The sequence below is a fragment of the Macaca thibetana genome, chromosome 10 (genome assembly GCF_024542745.1).
Source record: "Macaca thibetana thibetana isolate TM-01 chromosome 10, ASM2454274v1, whole genome shotgun sequence".
Classification (NCBI taxonomy): Eukaryota; Metazoa; Chordata; class Mammalia; order Primates; family Cercopithecidae; genus Macaca; species Macaca thibetana.
The window spans coordinates 66372669-66392893 of record NC_065587.1 but is presented as its reverse complement, the minus strand read 5'-3'; the positions used below and the strand labels follow the sequence as shown (position 1 = coordinate 66392893).

The following is a 20225-nucleotide window of genomic DNA, read 5'->3' as shown; positions in this document are numbered from 1 at the left end:
TCATGCTGTCTCTATTTCCAAAAACCCTCCAAAATCTCTAGATACATTTAAATCTTCACCAACACACTTGGTCCAACATGTTGCTTTTATTTTCATTGTCTGTCACCATGCCTAGGGCACAGCAAACGAGTAGTGGATTGATAACAAGTGTCAGTTGATGAACATGAAAAAAATGACAAAGGCCGGGCACAGTGGCTTTTGCCTGTAATCCCAGCACTTTGGGAGGCTGAGGCGGGCAGATCACCTGATGTCAGGAGTTTGAGACCAGTCTGACCAACATGGTGAAACCCCATCTCTACTAAAAATACAAAAATTAGTCGGGTGTGGTAGCAGGTGCCTGTGATCCCGGCTACTTGGGAGACTGAGGCAGGAGAATCAGGAGAATCGCTTGAACCCAGGAGGCAGATAATTGAAGTAGGAGGATCACCTGAGCCCAGGAGGTCAAGGCTGCAGTGAGCTGTGATCATGCCACTGAACTCCAGCCTGGGAGACAGAATAAGACCCTATCTCAAAAAAAAAAAAAAAAAAAAAAAATGCAATGGCTCATGCCTGCAATACTAACACTTTGGGGGGCCGAGGTGGGCAGATCACAAGGTCAAGAGATCGAGACCATCCTGGCCGATGTGGTGAAACCCTGTCTCTACTAAAAATACAAAAATTAGCTGGGCGTGGTGGTGTGCACCTGTAGTCCCAGCTACTCAGGAGGCTGAGGCTGGAGAATCACCTGAACCCAGGAGGCGGAGGTTGCAGTGAGTTGAGATCGGGCCACTGCACTCCAGCCTGGGTGACAGAGCGAGACTCCATCTCAAAAAAAAAAAATTTCAAGTATAAGATATTATTAGACAGCTATCCACCAGAAACGCATTAAGAATCATTATACCACTATGTGCTGAGGGTCTCTTCCAAAGATAATGATTTCAACATTAAAGATGTATTGTCTTTGCCAACTCTGTTGATAACATTAATGCAAGTTAAAAACAGTAGCAACACAGCTGACCTGAAAATGTAAATAGGGAAAAGTGAAATATGGATTGTTGCTTCCCAGCTCCAGCAAATGTTTATTTAGAATAATATAGTTATCTACTCCAACTGCACACCATCTGTTTCAGGTCTCCACCAACTTAATATTTCTCACATGAACAGAAAAGACTTAAATTTGATTCGCATCTTGCCTTTGTATGGAAGCCACCCCTACCACAGTCAAGATCGACTGAATCCCAGCCTCTTAACGGTGTGTCACATTACTGCCTGGGTCACACATATTGCAGCCAAAGTCAGAGAACTCATAGAATCTGAGACTGATGGAGAATCAGCTAACTCTAGTCTTCTTGGCCAAACATAACCCTCACATTTTTTTTCTGAAGACGTAAAAACGCTATCAATTTCTCACACAGCTCGGCAATGGCTTTCCTATGGTTCAAAAAGCCAGGTCTCTTGGGTTCCAGCATTTGATACATCTGTGCTAAATATCTCTGGAACACAGGACCTTCTAGAAGAAATCTAGCAGTAGGCCGGGTGCGGTGGCTCATGCCTGTAATCCCAGCACTTTGGGAGGCCGAGGCGGGAGGATCACGAGGTCAAGAGATCAAGACCATTCCAGCTAACACAGTGGAACCCTGTCCATACTAAAAATACAAAAATTAGCCAGGTGTGGTGGGCGCCTGTAGTCCCAGCTACTCAGGAGGCTGAGGCAGGAGAATTCCTCCAACCCAGGAGGCAGAGGTTGCAGTGAGGCAAGGTCGCGCCACTGCACTCTAGCCTGGGCAACCGAGCGAGACTCTGTCTCAAAAACAAAACAAAACAAAACAAAAAACAAGAAAGAAATATCGTAGCAGTAAATCCTGACAGTCCAGCTTTTAAATATATTACAATATGTCAGATCTCCCATCTCTACTGCTAGAATTTAGCCCCTGTTGTCTCTCTCTCTCCCTGAACTGCTGCATCTACCTCCTAACTATTCTTTCTGCTTCTGCTTTTAGCCCCTTCAGTCGATTCTTTACGTAGTATCCAAAGTGCTGATTTAAAAGCCTAAAACAGACCTAAACTCTTGCCACAGACCTAAACTCTTCTAATGGCTTCCTATTGCTCTTACGATAAAATATAAACTCTTTACCTTGGCTTGAATGCCATGATCTACTCATGGCACGGTGCCTGGCCTACAGCACTTTTTAATCTGTTACTTTATTTGCCTTTTAACACCTCCCTTCCTCTGTTTTACAGATGAAGAAACCAAGGCTCTGGCGTGACTTGTCCAGGGTTCCGCAGTAGCTGATAAATTGGCAGAAAAATCAGGATTCACAGTCACAGTTTCATGCCCAGTTTTCTTTCTTCCACAATAGCCTACCTTTGACTATTCAAGAATATAAATTTCTAGCTAGTCTGGAATTTGGCTGTTTTGCCAAACTGACCTTTTCATCTCATCTTTTGTTGTATACAGCTTTTTATATTTACTGTATATTCTGTTTCAGCTACGAGGCATTGAGTAATGAAAATTTTATATTAACTCTGTGCTGACTTAAGGTACTGTAGCCACTGTATCTGTCCCAGTTAAGTTCTGGGTCAAGATCTGTGTGCAGTCTCTTAAATGTTAATATATCATTTGTTACACATAATATACTTGTTCTCACCTTCATTATACCTGTATTCTTAATGATACTTTGATGAAAGCAAGTTTTCAAATAAGTAAGTTTAAAAAGGTATTTTATTAATCATGGGTCTAATCATTATAATAACCTAAACAGCTAGCATGTATTCCTATGTTATTTGTATATTTAGTCTTGAAATCCACAGTGCTTACAGCCCAGTAGATTATACTCTTTACTTGGCTTCTGGTTTTCCCCCTTATTTCCTTGGCTTTTCTTTTTAAGTCTCCTTTTTTAGTTTCTTGTCTTTCATGATCTCTAAGAATTGAAATACCTGGAGATCTGTACCCACTTCCTCTAAGATACCTGTTCTCAGGCTTTCTATAGAATCTATATGCCATTAATTGAAAATATTTCATCACAACCTCAGACTTTCCCACCGTAGGCCTCAGCTCCATACTTTTATATCCAGCTGCTTATCCAGCATTTCTGTTAGAATATCTACTGAGCATTTTAAAGGTAATCCTGATCTTCAGTTGCTCTTCACCCATTTTCCTTTACCAGTTCCCTCTTCTCAGTAAATGGTAACTTTATCCTTCCAGTTGCTTAGGCTAAAAACCTCAAAATTGTTTCTTGACCTCTGTTTTTTTTCAGTCTCACTCTGTCAACCAGGCTAGAGTACAGTGGTACAATCACAGCTCACTGCAGCCTGAAACTCCTGGTCTGAAGGAGTCCTCCTGTCTGAGCCTCCCAATCAGCTGGAATTATAGGCAAGCACTCTCACACCTGGCTAATTTTTTTTAGTTTTAATTTTGTGGAGTCAGGGTCTTGCCATCTTGTCCAGGCTGGTCTCAAACTCTGGACTCAAGCCATCCTCCCACTCTCAGCCTCACAAAGTGCTGGGATTATGGATGTGAGCCTCTGTACCCGGCCTTTTGACCTCTATTTTGTATTTATTTTTGATTTATTTACTGCTGTCACCTCAGTAGCAGGAGACTTAGTAGTTACTCGAACATTTTTGAATAAATAGATGAAAAAATTCTAAGATTCAATTTAGGAAAAGTTACTCAAATTCCTTATTTAACTGCATTCCACTAACTGGGGGCTAGGTTAAGACAGGAGTCCCCAACTCCCAGGCTGCATACTGGTATGGATCTGTGACCTGTTAGGAACTGTGCGGCACAGCAAGTGGTGAGCCAGCGCATTATTGCCTGACCTCTGCCTTCTGCCAGATCAGCCATGGCATTAGATTCTCATTAGGAGTGCAATCCCTATTGTTAACTGGACATGCGAGGGATCTAGGTTGCACACTCCTTATGAGAATCTAATGCCTGATGATCTGAGGTGGAACACTTTCATCCTGAAACCACTCCCTACCCCACCCCCGATTAGTGGAAAAATTATCTTCCATGAAAGAGAAATAAAATATTTATAATAGAAGTCTTTTCATCTGTAAGTACAATAGATTTTCTAATTATTAAGTCTCCTGCATTCTTTCCCTTCCCATACTCACTGAATCATGTCCTGCCAAAATTCATGTGTTGGAAGTCCTGATCCCTGATACCTCAGAATATGACCTTATTTGGAGATAGTGTCTTTGAAGAGATTATTGAGTTAAAATAAGGTCATTAGGGTGGATCCTAATCCATTATAACTGCTGTCCTAGTAAGAAGAGGAAATTTAGACACAGTTAGGTACATAGGAATACCATGTGAAGACACAGGGAGAAGACAGACAACTATAAGCAAAGGAGAGAAGCTTCAGAAGAAACCGACCTTGCCTACACCGTGATCTTAGACTTCTAGCTTCCAGAATTGGAAGTCTCCTTTTTTGTCTTTCCCAGCTACTTGGGAGGCTGAGGTAGGAGAATGGCGTGATCCCGGGAGGCAGAGCTTGCAGTGAGCCAAGATCGTGCCACTGCACTCCAGCCTGGGTGACAGAGCGAGACTCCATCTCAAAAAAAAAAAAAAAAAAGAAGCATTGATAGTGGACATCTTTATCTTCTTCTTTCTGAGTTGAAAGGAAATGTTTGTAATATTTCATCAATAAGTATGATATTTGGCTGGGCGCGACGGCTCACACCTGTAATCCCAACACTTTGGGTGGGAGGCCCAGGTGGACAGATCACCTGGGAGTTTGAGACCAGCCAGACCAACATGGAGAAACCCCTTTTCTATTAAAAATACAAAATTAGCCGGATGTGGTGGCACATGCCTGTAATCTCAGCTACTCGGGAGGCTGAGACAGGAGAATTGCTTGAACCCAGGAGGTGAAAGTTGTGATGAGCCAGGATTGTGCCATTGCATTCCAGCCTGAGTAACAAGGGTGAAATTCTGTATCCCAAAAAAAAAAAAAAAAAAAAGTGTGATAAAAAGTGTGATCGGCTGGGCGTGGTGGCTCATGCCTGTAATCCTAGCACTTTGGGAGACCGAGGCACGTGGATCACCCGAGGTCAGGAGTTTGAGACCAGCCTTGACAACATGGCGAAACCTTGTCTTCTACTAAATATACAAAAATTAGCTGGGCAAAAATTCCTGTAATCCCAGGAATGGTGGTGGGCACCTATAATCCCAGCTACTCTGGAGGCTGAGGCAGGAGAATCGCTTGAACCTGGGGGTCAGAGGTTGCAGTGAGCCAAGATTGTGCCACTGCAATTCAGCCTGGTCAAAGAGTGAAACTTCATTCCCCCCAAAAAATAAAAAAAGTGTGACATTGTATATAGGTTTTTGGAAAAGACCATTTATCAGGTTAAGGAATTGGTCTATTTTTCCCCCCACCATTGTTGTATTTCACTGTGTACCAACATTAGAATCATTATATATAGAACATTTCTATCAGTATAAAAAATATAAACTAGGCAACACAGCAAGACCCTGTCTCTACAGAAAATTTGGAAAAAAAAAATGCTGTACGTGATGGTGCGTGCCTGTAGTCCCAGCTACTTGAGAGGCTAAGATGGGAGAAACATTTGAGCCCAGAACTCAAGGCTGTAATGAGCCATGATTGCATCACTGGACTCCATCCTGTGCTACAGAGTGAGACCTGGTCCGAAGGAAAAAAAAATAATAAGATAGATTGTGCCCTCTAATATCCCTGCCTTTTTATATTCGGTTTCTTCCCATCGGTTCGAGGCAACCACTAATCTGCTTTCTGTAACTAGTTTTTCATGTCTGAAGTTTCACATGCATGGGATAATACAGTAGGTAGTTTTCTTAACATTTGGCATCTTTTATTTACTCTAACGCTTTTGACATTTATCTATGTTGCCTGGCTTATGTACCAGTAGTTTGTTCATTTGTTGATGTGTTAAAATTTGTGGTTTGTTGATGACTAGTATGTTGAGCATCTTAGCCATTTGTAAATAATTATTTTAGGAGTTATCTCTTCAAGTCTTTTTTTGCTCATTCTTAAAATTGGGTGGTTGTTATCAAGTTGTAAGAGATATTTATATATTCTGTGTATTTCCGTGTCTGAGGTTTCATGGCAGTGATAGAAGACAGAGAGGTCATAGGGAGGAAGTTAGTGTATTCATGAACCAAGTGATCCTTCGTAGGTATGTTAGTCATCTTTGAGGTTCTTCCAAAAACCAGGTAGACCTAAGAGATGTGCCAAAAGCTCTGTAGGTTCCCAGGAGTTTTATGCTTGTATGGTTGAGATCACTAGCTATGACATTTAGAGAGAGTGAGTTTGTGTATGTGTGTGTGTGTTAAAAAACTGAGTGAAAAAAGAATGTTTTATTCTCCAGACACTTAATTATCTGCCCCTTTTTTAATGAAGGTAGAATTACAGTATTATCTCCCCGTATTCTTCTTTTGTTCTGATATTTTGTTTCTGTAATCGGCATGTCCCTAATTTGGTTTAGGTACTCTCCCTGACTTTTACAAGTGTTACATGCTTTTCCCCCCAAAAAATGAAGATATCTTTTTTATTGTTGTAAAAGGAAGGAAAAAAAGCACCCTGAACAACATAGAAAGTTATTTTAGTTAGAAACTAAACAAGCCTACAACTGTCTTAGTCCCACCTCCCAAGATATGTACTTCTACCAATTTGTTGTATATCCTTTCTGGCTTCCAAGTGTGTGTGTGTTCATGTTATTCTGTAGTTCCTTTATGTAATTGGGACCTTACTTTAATTTACTGAACTGGGATGGATAAAAATAAGACTAACCAAGAGTTGAGACTCTGTTGGAGAAGTGAAGGACATAATGAAAGTTATAGATGTCAGTTTTTTGTTTTTTGGTTTTTTTTGAGATGGAGTTTCCCTCTTGTCACCCAGGCTGGAGTGCAATGGCACGATTTCGGCTCACTGCGACTTCCTTTTTTAGTTCTTTGGTAGGTACTCGGCCTCCCAAGTAGCTGGGACCACAGGTGCATGCCATTGTGCCCAGCTAATTCTTTTATTTTTTGATAAGACAGGGTCTCACTTTATTGCCCAGGCTGGTTTTCCAGCTTTTTAAATCAGTTATAGCAGAAGTCAGTAAACTGTGGCCCACTGTCGACCAGGCATGGTGGCTCATGACTGTAATCCCAGCACTTTGGGAGGCCTAGGCAGGTGGATAGCCTGAGCTCAGGAGTTTGAGACCAGCCTGGGCAACAGGGTGAAACTCTGTCTCTACTAAAATACAAAAAAATTAGCTAGGCTCAGTGGCATGTGACTGTAGTCCCAGCTACTTGGGAAGCTGAGGCAGGAGAATTGCTTGAACCTGGGAGGTAGAGGTTGCAGCGAGCAGAGATTGCACCACTGTAATCCAGCCTGGGCGACAGAGTGGGACTGTGTCTCAAAAAAAAAAAAAACAAGCAAACAAACAAAAACTATGGCCCACTGTCCATTTTTGTAAATAAAGATTGATTGGAACACAGCCAAGCCCATTTATTTATATATTGTCTATAGTGTGCTACAGCAGAGCAAAAAAATATTTACTGTCTTGCCTTTGGCAGGAAAGTTTCCTGATTCCTGAGCTATAATAATGATAAATTAATTTTCCAGTATAAATATATAAACATTGAATGTAAAAGGTCCTTATAAAATACTTTCTGGTAATTCCCCCCCCCCCCCCCTTTTTTTTTTTGAGACAGAGCCTTACTCTGTTGCCGAGGCTGGAGTGCAATGGTGTGATCTTGGCTCACTGCAACCTCCACCTCCCACGTTCAAGCAATTCTCCTGCCACAGCCTCCCGAGTAGCTGGGTTTACAGGTGCCCACCACCACGCCTGGCTAATTTTTTTTATTTTTAGTAGGGACAGGGTTTCACCATGTTGGCCAGGTTGGTCTTCAACGCCTGACCTTGGGTGATCCACCCACCTCAACCTCCCAAAGTGCTGGGATTACAGGCGTGAGCCACTGTGCCTGACCTCTGGTAATTTCTTTCCTTTGAATCCTTATGTCTCCATTTTTGTTTGTCGTTATAAACAGTTGTTCCTGGCCATCTCGGCATATGAAGGCTGCATGTCATTAGGAAGTTGGATGTGTTGTCAGGTTTGTGGCAGAGTTACAAAGATGGTAAATGCTCATCATTAAGCATGTACTGTGTCCATAATCAGTTTAGCCAACTTTATAAGGCTATAAATGTAACAGTAATTTTGATGTTCCTTCCTCCATCTTTAGCAGGTTAGAATTATCAGTTTTGGAAAGTCTTTTTTTTTTTTTTTTGGTGATGGAGTCTTGCTGTTGTCCAGGCTGAAGCGCAGTGGCACCATTTCAACTCACTGCAACCTCCACCTTCCGGGTTCAAGCAGTTCTTCTGCCTCAGCCTCCTGAGTAGCTGGGATTACAGGTGCCCGCCACCATGCCCAGCTAATTTTTGTTTAGTAGGGATGGGGTTTCACCATATTGGCCAGGCTGGTCTTGAACTCCTGACCTCAGGTGATCCGCCTACCTTGGCCTCCCAATGTGCTGGGATTACAGGTGTGAGCCACTGCACCCGGCCTGGAAATTCTTATCATATGACAATTACACATTCAGAACATTTACCTGTCCTTGGCAGAGACTGAAGACAGACTATGGTCCAGGAAATCTTTTCCCTGATTTTTCCTTCTGCTGTGATACCACCTTTGGGGGCACTATTCAAACTATATCCCATGTGCTACCTGGAGAGCCCATGTAGCCTTTCTAACAAACACCTTAACATTGTGTTAAGACTTGCTTGGCCATCATACATGGTAATGTTTTTATTTCTTTATTTTCCCAGTACTGTATGTCTGTCTTTCCCATAAGTGAGGTCCCTCCCTGCCTTCATCTCTGAACTTCCCTAAGGCCTGGCAAATCCAGGACAGTCAAGTAGATTGGGATCTGGGATCCTCAAAATTCAGGACCAAATTATTGGAAATAATCCAATTGTTCATTGACAAGGGATTGTTTAAATGAACTATGGTACTTCTTCAAAGTGTATTATAATACTATTTTTAAAAATTGTGAAATTAAGAATTCCAAGACATATTGTGATGTTATAAAACACAATAATAGAACAAAAAAAATAAGGAACATTATAATTTGTATGTGGTGTAGATTAGTTGTCTATTCGTACATAACAAACCATGGCAAAACTTCATGGCCTAAAATGATAAGCCTCCCCTCTCCTTTCTCTTAGTCTGATCCGCCCACCTCAGCCTCCCAAAGTGTTGGGATTACAGGCACGAGCCACCACGCCCAGCCTGAGAGTCTGATTTTTGGTGTTTTTTTTGTTTTTTTGTTTTTTTGTTTTGTTTTTGTTTTTGCTTGTTTGTTTTTAGAGAAAGTCTTGCTCTGTCACCCAGACTGGAGTGCAGTGGCACGGTCTCGTTGCTCACTGCAACCTCTGCCTCTTGTGTTCAAGCAGTTCTTCTGCCTCAGCCTCCTGAGTAGCTGGGATTACAGGTGTGTGCCACCACGCTCAACTAATTTTTGTATTTTTAGTAGAGACAGGGTTTCACCCTGTTGGCCAGGCCGATCTTGAGCTCTTGGCCTCAGGTGATCCGCACACCTCAGCCTCCCAAAGCGCTGGGATTACAGGCGTGAGACACCGCGCTCGGCCTGGAGTCTGACTTTCTTTTTATAAAGCAATGGATTTAATGGCTTCCTTGGCCAGCTTCTTTGGAATGATCAGTGTTCCTGTCATTATAGGAAAGATCTCTATATGGATTTTGATTGATAGATCTAATATAGAAAGATCTATATTCTGCACATTTTCTCAGTGATAATAAACAGGAACACTTGACCAAATCTACCCCACACAGCGCAGATAACATCTCAAAAGTTCGGTAAACTGTTATTCTAATAGATTATTATTATTTTATTTTATTTTTGAGACAGAGTCTTACCCTGTCACCCAGGCTGGGGTACAGTGGTGTGATCACAGCTCACTGTAGCCTCGACTTCCTGGACTCAGTTGATCCTCCCATCCCAACCTCATGAGTAGCTGGGACCACAGGTGTGCGCCACCACATCCAGCTAGTTTTTTTTGTTTTTGGAGAGATGAGGTCTCCCTGTGTTGGCCAGCCTGTTCTTAAACTCCTGGGCTCAAGCAATCCTCATGTCCTGCAATTCTCCTGTCTCAAGGTGGTGTGGATTACAGGCCTGAGCCATTGTGCCCAACCATCATTCTAATATATTTTAAAATCTGATTCAAGTAAAACATGTGAGAGTATCTGCTGTATACCCATCATTGTTATATCCATTATGGTACCCTTCATATAACCCTGTGTTGAATTATCCCCAGGGACAGATAAAGAAAATCACTGTCACGTAACTAGTGAGTGATGGAGCATTCTTCACATCAGGCTGACCTTTTGCCTCAACATGCTTTCTCCTTGAGACCTATAAGTTTTTATTCTTTCCAGTCACTTAGGAGTAGCCTTTCTCTTCAGATAACCTCATTATATTTTATCTTGTATTTATACCTCTGCTCTTTGCCAATCTCTAATTTAAAAAAAAATAAAAAAGCAGTTTATAATGATTTGTAAATGCCCTTGTTTGTGGACAATTTATCATAGAAGATTCTTCTCAAATAGCATGTTTCTGAGATGTCTCAGTAATACAGTGGTTCCCCCTTACCCACAGGGAATACATTCCAAGACCCCCAGTGGATGCCTGAAACCATGGGAAGTATTGAACCCTACATACATTCTTTTTGAACTGTAACTGAACCCATATCATGCACTATGGCTGTAACGTTTGCTGTTTGAGATGCAGCAGCAAAACGAGCACAAACGTCTTTTTCCTTCTTAGAGTAGATGTCAGCAACCTCAGCATAGGAATTTTTTCTTTCCTTATGAAGTCAAGAACTTCCACCTTTTCACTTAGTACTTTATAGCTTCACTTTGGTATATCCAAATTGTCAACATCACTCCTCTTTTACTTTGGGGCCATTATTAAGTAATACCAGGGTTACTTGGCCACAAGCACTGCAACACCATGACAGTTCATCTGATGGTAACCAAGACGGCTACTAAGTGACTTATGGTCGGATAGTGTATACTCCGGACAAAGGGATAATTCACATCCTAGGTGGGATGGTGTGAGATTTCATCACAGTATTCAGTGCAGTGCTCAATTTAAAACTTATGAATTGTTTATTTCTGCAGTTTTCCATTTAATATTTTTGGACCTTGGTTGACAGTAGGTAATTGAAACTGTGGAAACTGAAACTGCAGATAAGAGGGAGAGTGCTGGGTGTTCTATGTTACTTTCCTGGGGAGCTACAGAATAGTTCTACTCTTTAGTTTAATCTTTGATTCTTTAAATTCCTATGTAGGAAAAAATATCACTGCCATCACACAGATAACTGTTTATTACTTTATTCTTTCATCTGTTTTCTGTTTTCACGATATCCTTAGCAAGTCGCGCACAGTGAAGAAATTATTCAGACGTACTTTCCTGTTTTGACTCATCAAATTCTTTGGCTTCCCATGGTTTAGGTGTTGAACCATAAGTCATTTTGGAGGTACATGTTGTAATATCTGGGTTTTATTTTTTAATATATACACACATGTATATGCACACATGCATTTATTTGTAATACACACACATGTACAAATATATTCAGAATAATCAAAAGACAAACTCATGGGGTGACTAAATTGTCAGTTACTTTGAAATTATAATTGAGTTGGACCCTTATGGCAAAACCAAGGTTTATTTTGACTTCCTGGGACTAAATCTTTATGGCTGTTTGGTATTTTAAGCAATAGTGTTTATGGACTCAAGCCACAATTGAGGGAAAATAATTTTCTTCTTCTTGAACTGTATCTAAGGTTCTCCAAGATTGAAAAGAGTTCAATATATGGTTGATTCTTTCATGGGATCCAGTTAGAATGTAACACATAACTATCAGTTTCATAAAAATTCAAAAAGGAAGTCACCATTACTAGGATGACATAAAGGCATGTAATAGCCTTCTTCCTACAGGAACTTACTATGATCCTACTGTGACCCCAAGCAGAGGGTTAAAATGCTTACTTTGGAACATGCCCTTTCCCATCATCTGAGCAACTGCTGAATTTGTCACCTTGTAAACCACTTGGATAGATCTCATTACATGAAGGGCGTTCATGCCACCCAGCTTCCAACAAAAATACCACTTTACATTGTGCTTGGTGATTTTGCAGCTGTTAATTCTTGGATCATTCCATATAATATCTCTGAGGTTACATGGATAAATTGTTGATAGTATACCTATTTTCCACAGAAAACAGATGTTAATATTAACTTGGTCAAGGTCACATACCTAGTTAATAGTATGTCCAGAATTTGACACGAGGATTTCTGTCTTCTAATCATCATTCCTGTTTATTAAGCACCTTCTTTATCCCTTGCAGTGATTTAGGCATCATCTTTAATCATTACATGTTTCTTGACAGGAAGGTGTTACTGTCATTCATTTTACATGTGTTGAAAATGAGGCCTAGAAAGGTGAAATGAATTGGAAATTCAATTGCGTTGTAACAGAATGAGAATTCAAACCGAATCTCTCAGTCTTTTCATACCTGTGCTTTTTCTGCTTCATTCACTTGAAACATGAAGAAAACACTAGTGTTGTAGATTTTGGGTGGTGAAATGAAAAGTATCAATCTGTAAACAGTTCTTTAGTGGCTGGGTTTGGCCCACTATCGAAGCTTTTGGTTGGTTAGAGCACAGAGTTCAGCATTCTGCAGTTGGACTGCTCTAACTTTTTTATTCTGCCAAGTGCTGAATGTTAAAACTCATCTCACTGCTAAGCCTTCCTCAAGCCTTTGGCACCCTTGCTATAGAGCCAGGTGGTCTGAAGAAAGGCTCCCTCTAGGTTGTTGCACACTGTACACAACACATTACAGTGCGAGACAACTGTCAGTTCCTTCCTTTCCTTCTCCCTACCCTTCCAGAAAGCTGGGGCCCAGATGGAAGAGCTGGAAATGTGTCAGCTGTTCTCTGAAGGGCATTGAGAAAATACTGTCAGGAAGAAAAGGCAAGCGCAACAGCTCATTAGTCCACTAATCAGACAGGACGACCATCAATTTCACAAAGAAAATGTCCTGAACAGAGAGATGGGAAGGGCTGGCACAATGTTGCCCACATGGTTCTGAGAACTGCACATTTTTGTCAGGGGATTTGTAACTTGGGGGCATTGCTTTCTTGATTGACTTTATTATATCCCTTTCCAAAGTGTGGCCACTGCAAACTGAAGCATAAAAAATAGTATTTGGAGATACTTTTCTTATTAAAAAGTGTCCCATCAATGCACAAAAATGTTCCTTGTTGCCAGGATCGTGAACACTCTTATAGGTATTGTCTTTATAGCTGTGCTATCACAGAAAGAAAACTTGGACTTAACCTTCTCATTTGAGCCTTTGCTGCCCATTTTTTGCACTTGAATTTGAATTCAGCAGTTATTGGAGAATGAACGCCTGGTACTTAAGTGAAAAGCTTAGAATTACTGTGAGGAACATAGCTCAATTTAAAGGTGATTATGGTAACTCTGGTCCTATTAACCAAGTGTGTAGCAAGTTCTCTTTGATAGGGAAAAATAACTTCTTAGATATGTTAGAATATTACTCGTTGGTATCGAGTCTGATTCCTGTTAGCTCAGACCTACCTAATTGTAGCATCATGAAGTTTACCTAATTTATCTTTCTGGAATTTTGTTGCCATTTAGTATTAACAAACAGCTGCCTATTATTAATTGTTCCCATAGATGAAGTAGCCTCTGCTTAATGTAGATCAGCTCTACTTTTCGTCTTTTTGAACAATATATAGCATGAATGACATTTACATGTTTGAGGTCAGAGAGGTTGACTCCCTCTTTTATCCTACTTGATGTAGTTGATATGTGTATATATATATAATTTAGTACATCATTATTAATGGTGGTTTTTTTTTTTTTTTTTTTTTTTTTTTTTTTTTTTTTTTTTTTTTTTTTGACGGAGTCTCGCTCTGTAGCCCAGGCTGGAGTGCAGTGGCCGGATCTCAGCTCACTGCAAGCTCCGCCTCCCGGGTTCACGCCATTCTCCGGCCTCAGCCTCCCGAGTAGCTGGGACTACAGGCGCTGCCACCTCGCCCGGCTATTTTTTGTATTTCTTAGTAGAGACGGGGTTTCACCGTGTTAGCCAGGATGGTCTCGATCTCCTGACCTCGTGATCCGCCCATCTCGGCCTCCCAAAGTGCTGGGATTACAGGCTTGAGCCACCGCGCCCGGCCAATGGTGGTTTTTTTTTTTTAAGACGGAGTCTTGCTCTGTCGCCCAGGCTAGAGTACAGTGCCATGATTTTGGCTTACTGCAACCTCTGCCTCCCAGGTTCAAGCGATTCTCCTGCCTCAACCTCCCCAGTAACTGGGATTACAGGCACCCACCACTACACCCAGCTAATTTTTATATTTTTAGTAAAGACAGGGTTTCACCACGTTGGCCAGGCTGATCTCAAACTCCTGACCTTAGGTGATCCACCCACCTCAGCCTCCCAAAGTGCTAGGATTACATGCATGAGTCACTGCACCAAGCCTATTAATATTGATTTATATACAACTGATTGTGATTTACTTTTCATGTCATGCAGTTGAGGCCTAAGTCTAGATAGTTCCTATGTTAGCTTTTTCCCCCTCATAATTTAATTCATTTATAAGGAGAAGTTTAAAAAAAATGCATTTGAGGTAAACTATATTTGTAACCTGGTTTCTTCCTTTCTCAGCCACTATCTAGAGACTGCTAACTTTCAGTTCATGTCACCTCTTGACATTGTTTCCTCGTTTTAGTTCCTAGAATTGAAGTAACAAAGTGCCACAAACTGAGTGGCTTAAGACAATAGAAATTTATTCTCTCACAGTTCAGAAAGCCAGAAGCCCAAAATTGAGGTATCAGAAAGGTTGATTCCTTCCCGGGGTTTCAGAGGACAAATGTGTCTCCTGCTCCCTCCTGGCTTGCTGGTTACTGGCACTCCTTGGCACTCCTCGGTGTATAGATGTGTCACTCCAGTCCCTGCCTCTGTCGCCACTTGGCGTGACTGTCCTCACATCGGCTTCCCTCTGTGTATGTCTCTGTGTCTGTGTCACGTCCCTTCTTTAGGGACACCATTCAGATTGGATTTAGAGCCCACTCAGACAATCTAGGATGATCTCCTCCTCTCAAGAATTTTAACTTAATGATATCTTCAAAGACCCTTTTGCCAAATCAAGTAACATTCACAGTTCCAGATGTTAGGACGTGGACATATCTTTTAGGGGGTCACTATTCAGCCTATTATACTAAGCAGTCCTCTAGGGAAATATGTGGGTATTTCAAATTGTTGTCTGTTTCTGCAACCTTTTAGAAAACCCTAACCTCCATTTCTCTGATTCTCTGCAGTTGGTCCTGAGAAAAGGGTGCCAGCAATGCCTGGATCGCCTGTGGAAGTGAAGATACAGTCCAGATCCTCACCTCCCACCATGCCACCCCTCCCACCAATAAATCCTGGAGGACCGAGACCAGTGTCCTTCACTCCTACTGCATGTGAGACCTCTTAGTTACTTATGTTTGTAGTTTAGAGTGACATTTGGATCTAAGTGACTGACTTGCTTGAAGCCTTCCACATATATTACTCAATATTTTCAAAGTGCTATGAAAATATAGACACAGATATATAGTTTTGGTTGTTTCTTTTCTAAATTACTTATACCCTCTGAGAATAATACTTAGTTTATTTGGATATTTAGTTTTTTAAATATTTTGTTTTCATATTCTTTGGCTGGTAACTATTTTTATTTCTTTGACTCTAACAATAGTGAATTTAAATTATTATATTGCCATATGAGATTCAAAGTAAGTTTTCTAAAATTATGGAATTTGAAAAATGTTCCAATGCTGTCATGGTAAGACTTTTTACAAAGGAGAATATTTTTGTATTCGTTTTCTAGGGCTACCATAATGAAATACCACAGACTGGATTTATTTTTATTAACTTTTTATTTATTTTTATTAACTTTTAATTAACTTTTTATTTTTATTAACTTTTTTACAGTTCTGGAGTCAAGAATGTAAAGATCAAGGTGTTGGCAGGTTTGGTTTTACCTGGGCCTTGTAGAAGGTTGCCTTCTTGCTTGCGATACCCTCACATGGCCATTCCTCCATTTGTGTGCGTCCCTGGTGTCTCTTCCCCTGCCTTTAAGGATAATAATCGTATTGGATTAGGGACTATTTGTAATACCTCTTTTAACCTTAATGAATTCTTCAAAGTCTCTATCTCCAAATATAGTCATATTCTGAGGTACAAGGGGGTAAGACTTAAATGTATGAATTTGGCCAAGGCTCAGGCAGAATTCAGTCCATAGCCATTATGTTAGCTAATAATATATGTAACAAGATATTCAACTTCACTAACCATCAAGGAAATGCAAACTAACACCCAATACAGTACCATTATTCACCCACCAGGATGTTCAGAATGATACCAAGTTTTGATGAGGATGTAACTTGAATACTCATACAATGCTGGTTGGAGTGTAATTTAGTACATCTTTTGGAAATTGTTTGGCAGTTTGCACTAATGCTGAATTTCCACGTGCCCTGTAACTCAACAATTTCAGTCCTGTGTATCTATAATCACCAAAAGAACCCCAAATAAACTTGTGCATACATGCACACAAGTGTGTTGATCTTCATTTGAGTTCTGCCTTTCCATGCACATGCTGCCACCCCCAGTTCACTTTGACACTCTGCACATCTTTTGCCTGTAAACCAAAATGTACTGCTATTTTTGGAATGCCCAAAGAGTGTCAGAGCACTGAGCTAGATGCTGTATGTATTGTTTCATTTAAATACCATTATACAAGCTTGCACACTGTCCTTGCTCAAAATTTTTTGGTTTGGGTGTTTATTGTTTTAAAAGGCAAGAGAAGAGAATGTAAGATGTACAGCTTTAATTGGAAGTTTATTATTTTCCCAAAACATTTGAATTGAGTAGCTGTTAACTGCAGCATTCAGTTTGAGCCAGAGTGAATAAAAAGAAGTATGATATCCCTTTTCTTAAATTCTAATATCTGTTAAACAGCCCAAGACATATATACTATCTTGAAAAGAAACAGATTTAAACCTCAGCCATCAATCAGATTTCAGGATACACCAATAGATATATGTATATACAAATTCAGCCCTTTTTGCTTCCATATTTGGCTGCTTGGCGGTGGTTGTGTTTCATTTCAGAAAATGTGATCATACATTTTTTACTGAAGAGACTAAGAAAAAGCCTTTCTATACATCAGAGTAGCCAAATGCATGGTAATGTGTTATTTTTATTGGTTCCTTCAAAAGGGAGCAACTTTCCTATGGCAGTTGACCTTTCTGTGAAAACAAAGAAATGGCAGACTATTGCAACTAATTTTCTGGACTGCTGAGGTTGAGTGTTCAACTTTCCTTTCTGTAGCTTTACTAATTTCCTCTAGTGGAAGACACAAGAAAATTCACCCCTTTTCTCAGGCCGTTAGTCTTTTATGCGTGAATCATTCAGTAGCATTTTCCTAAACACTTAACCCTTTGCTAGCAAATGAACAAAGCAAAAATATACACTGTTTACACAGCTTATAAACTTAAGTGTACACGTATGTTTTGTGTATTGTATTATTAATAAGTGAACATCTATTAAGGCAACACAAATACAGAAATAAACAAGCATAGGCCAGGCGCAGTGGCTCACTCCTGTAATCCTAACACTTTGGGAGGCCAAGGAGGGCAGATCACTTGAGGTCAGGAGTTTGAGACCAGCCTGGCCAACATGGTGAAACCCTGTCTCTACTAAAAATCCAAAAAATTAGCTGGGTGTGGTAGCGCACACCTATAATCCCAACTACTCAGGAGGCTGAGGAAGGAGAATCGCTTGAACCCAGGAGACGGAGGTTGCAGTGAGCCAAGATCACACCACTGCACTCCAGCCTGGGCAGCAGAGCAAGACTCTGTCTCAAAGTAAAATAGTGGAAGCATGCATATGCACATAGGCAGCACAGAGATGTAGTGAATCCACTAAGGTTACCTTCAAGTGGAGCAGCAGCAGCAGCATGTGTCAAGGAATGCTCCTTAACAGAGATGATACCTGAACTGTGTGGGATGAAGAAGAGCTTGCCCGGTCAAATTTGAATAAGGTTCAGTGTAAGAAGAGGGAACAGAGATAGTTAACTGACTGTGACTGGCCTAGAGGAAGTAAAAGGGAAGTGGAAGATTTTTTATGATAATAAGTTTGTTTTTGGCAAAATATGATTAAATGTCATTTTTCTAAGCTAGGTAAAGATTAAATGATTGGCTCTTTAAACATTGCTTATGTCTTAAATTGTTTCTTATGTTTTTAGATACAGTTTCACTATTTTAGTTTTTTAAGGCTGGATATGATTAAGTGAAAGCAGAATGACACTTAGGTACTAGATAATTTAGATTTTTACTTAATGCCAACATGAACGTAGCTCAATGCCAGGCACAGTGGCTCATGCCTGTAATCCCAGCCTTTGGGAGGCCAAGGCAGGAGGATCGCTTGAGCCCAGAAGTTTGAGACTAGCCTGGGCAATATAATGAGACTCCCTTATCTACAAAAAATTTTTAAAAAGAAATTAACTGTGCATGGTGGCATGTGACTGTAGTCCCAGCAACTCAGGAGGCTGAGGTGGGAGGACACCTGAGTCCAGGAGGTCGAGGCTGCAATGGGCCAAGATAGTGCCGCTGCGCTCCGGCTTGGATGACAGAATGAGACCCTGCCTCAAAAAAACAAAACCGTAGCTCTAGGGTTGTTTTCCAAATTAAAATTTTCAAGAAATGACTATTAAGAACTAAATAGGAAAACTGTAATTAATCACATGTAGTATAATTTCAGCAAAAATGTAGGATGGGAGTGTCCTGCATGGAATCAGGAAGATGCTTTATTGAATGGCCAAGGGTTTGGCAGTATTAATCTAGCACCGTTAAGGCAGACAGTAACTGGCTCTAATGGACATGAGTATTCTGGATGGCCAAAGAAATAGGTACCTTATTGTAGGAATAAGTCCTTAAATCAGTAGGCCTAAAAAATATCCCTCATATTATCATAACTTTCTTCTGGTGTCTTGCTCACATACTACCTTCTGATTGACTGCCTAGTGTTTTGGGGCCCTTGAAATTGGGAAGGAGATGCGATGTAAAAGATGGGCATGAGTATCCTGTCACTGGAAAGATCTATTGGTCCAGACCCATCTCAAGCACTACCTGTTGCAGGAAGTCTTTCTTAAAACTACCCACCCCTGCCCATGGCACCTGTAGAGTTAGATGTCGATTCTTATTGCTCTCGGAGCACTCTGCTTTCTTTTTAACACTCCACTGTTACTCTGTTACCATTTTTATCTGACAGCAATCTCATTGAGGACAGAACCAGTTTTGCATACTTTTATAACATGTACTTTACAAAATTCAAATGAACAAATGAAGGAGAACACAAACAAGAAAAAATGAACAAACGTCCTCTTGTTTTGCACGTAACCTGAGTCTTTCATTTTGGCTTTCTTTTAGTAAGCAATGGAATCAACCATTCTCCTCCTACCCTGAATGGCGCCCCATCACCACCACAGAGATTCAGCAATGGTCCTGCCTCCTCCACATCATCTGCACTCACAAATCAGCAGTTGCCAGCCACCTGTGGTGCTCGACAGCTCAGCAAGTTGAAACGCTTTCTTACCACTCTGCAACAGTTTGGAAATGACATCTCCCCTGAGATTGGGGAGAAGGTGCGGACTCTTGTTCTTGCACTGGTGGTAAGTACAACCTCACTGTTGTTCTCAGCTGCCCGAGTATGTGGTTCAGGTCCAAAGCCAGCAGAGAAGTTCTAGATATTTCTGCTCATTTTCAAACCCATAGTAAGATGGCAAACGCTACAGACTAGACTGGTTATTGAATAACTTGTATAAAACTGTTTAAATATAGGTTTTTTTCCTTCTTTCTTTCTTTTTGAGACAGGGTCTCACTCTGTCACCTAGCCTGGAGGAAGATGGTACGAACACAGCTCACTTCAGCCTTGACCTTCCAGGTTTAAGCAATTGTCTTGCCGCAGCCTCCTGAGTAGTTGGGACTACATGTGCATGCCACCATGCCCAGCTAAATTTTATATTTATGTAGAGACGGAATCTCCCTATCTTGTCAGGCTGGTCTCAAACTCCTAGCCTCAAGCAGTCTGCCTGCCTCAGCTTCCCAAAGTGCTGGGATTACAGATGTGATGTT

General features: G+C 40.8%; 1 protein-coding gene across 4 annotated transcripts in view; it reads left to right on the top strand.

Annotated features, from left to right (window-relative positions):
• The window catches only part of CBFA2T2 (CBFA2/RUNX1 partner transcriptional co-repressor 2), a 165229-nt gene that overhangs the window by 103831 nt on the left and 41173 nt on the right, over window positions 1–20225 (top strand). For 3 of the 4 annotated variants that reach the window (XM_050807101.1, XM_050807103.1, XM_050807104.1), the window contains exons 2-3: window positions 15369–15512; window positions 19521–19762. In XM_050807101.1, coding sequence (XP_050663058.1) covers window positions 15369–15512; window positions 19521–19762 — 386 coding nt within the window. Of the gene's footprint in view, window positions 1–8466; window positions 8486–15368; window positions 15513–19520; window positions 19763–20225 lie in introns of those variants that run through there. The other variant, XM_050807105.1, reaches the window with a different exon arrangement.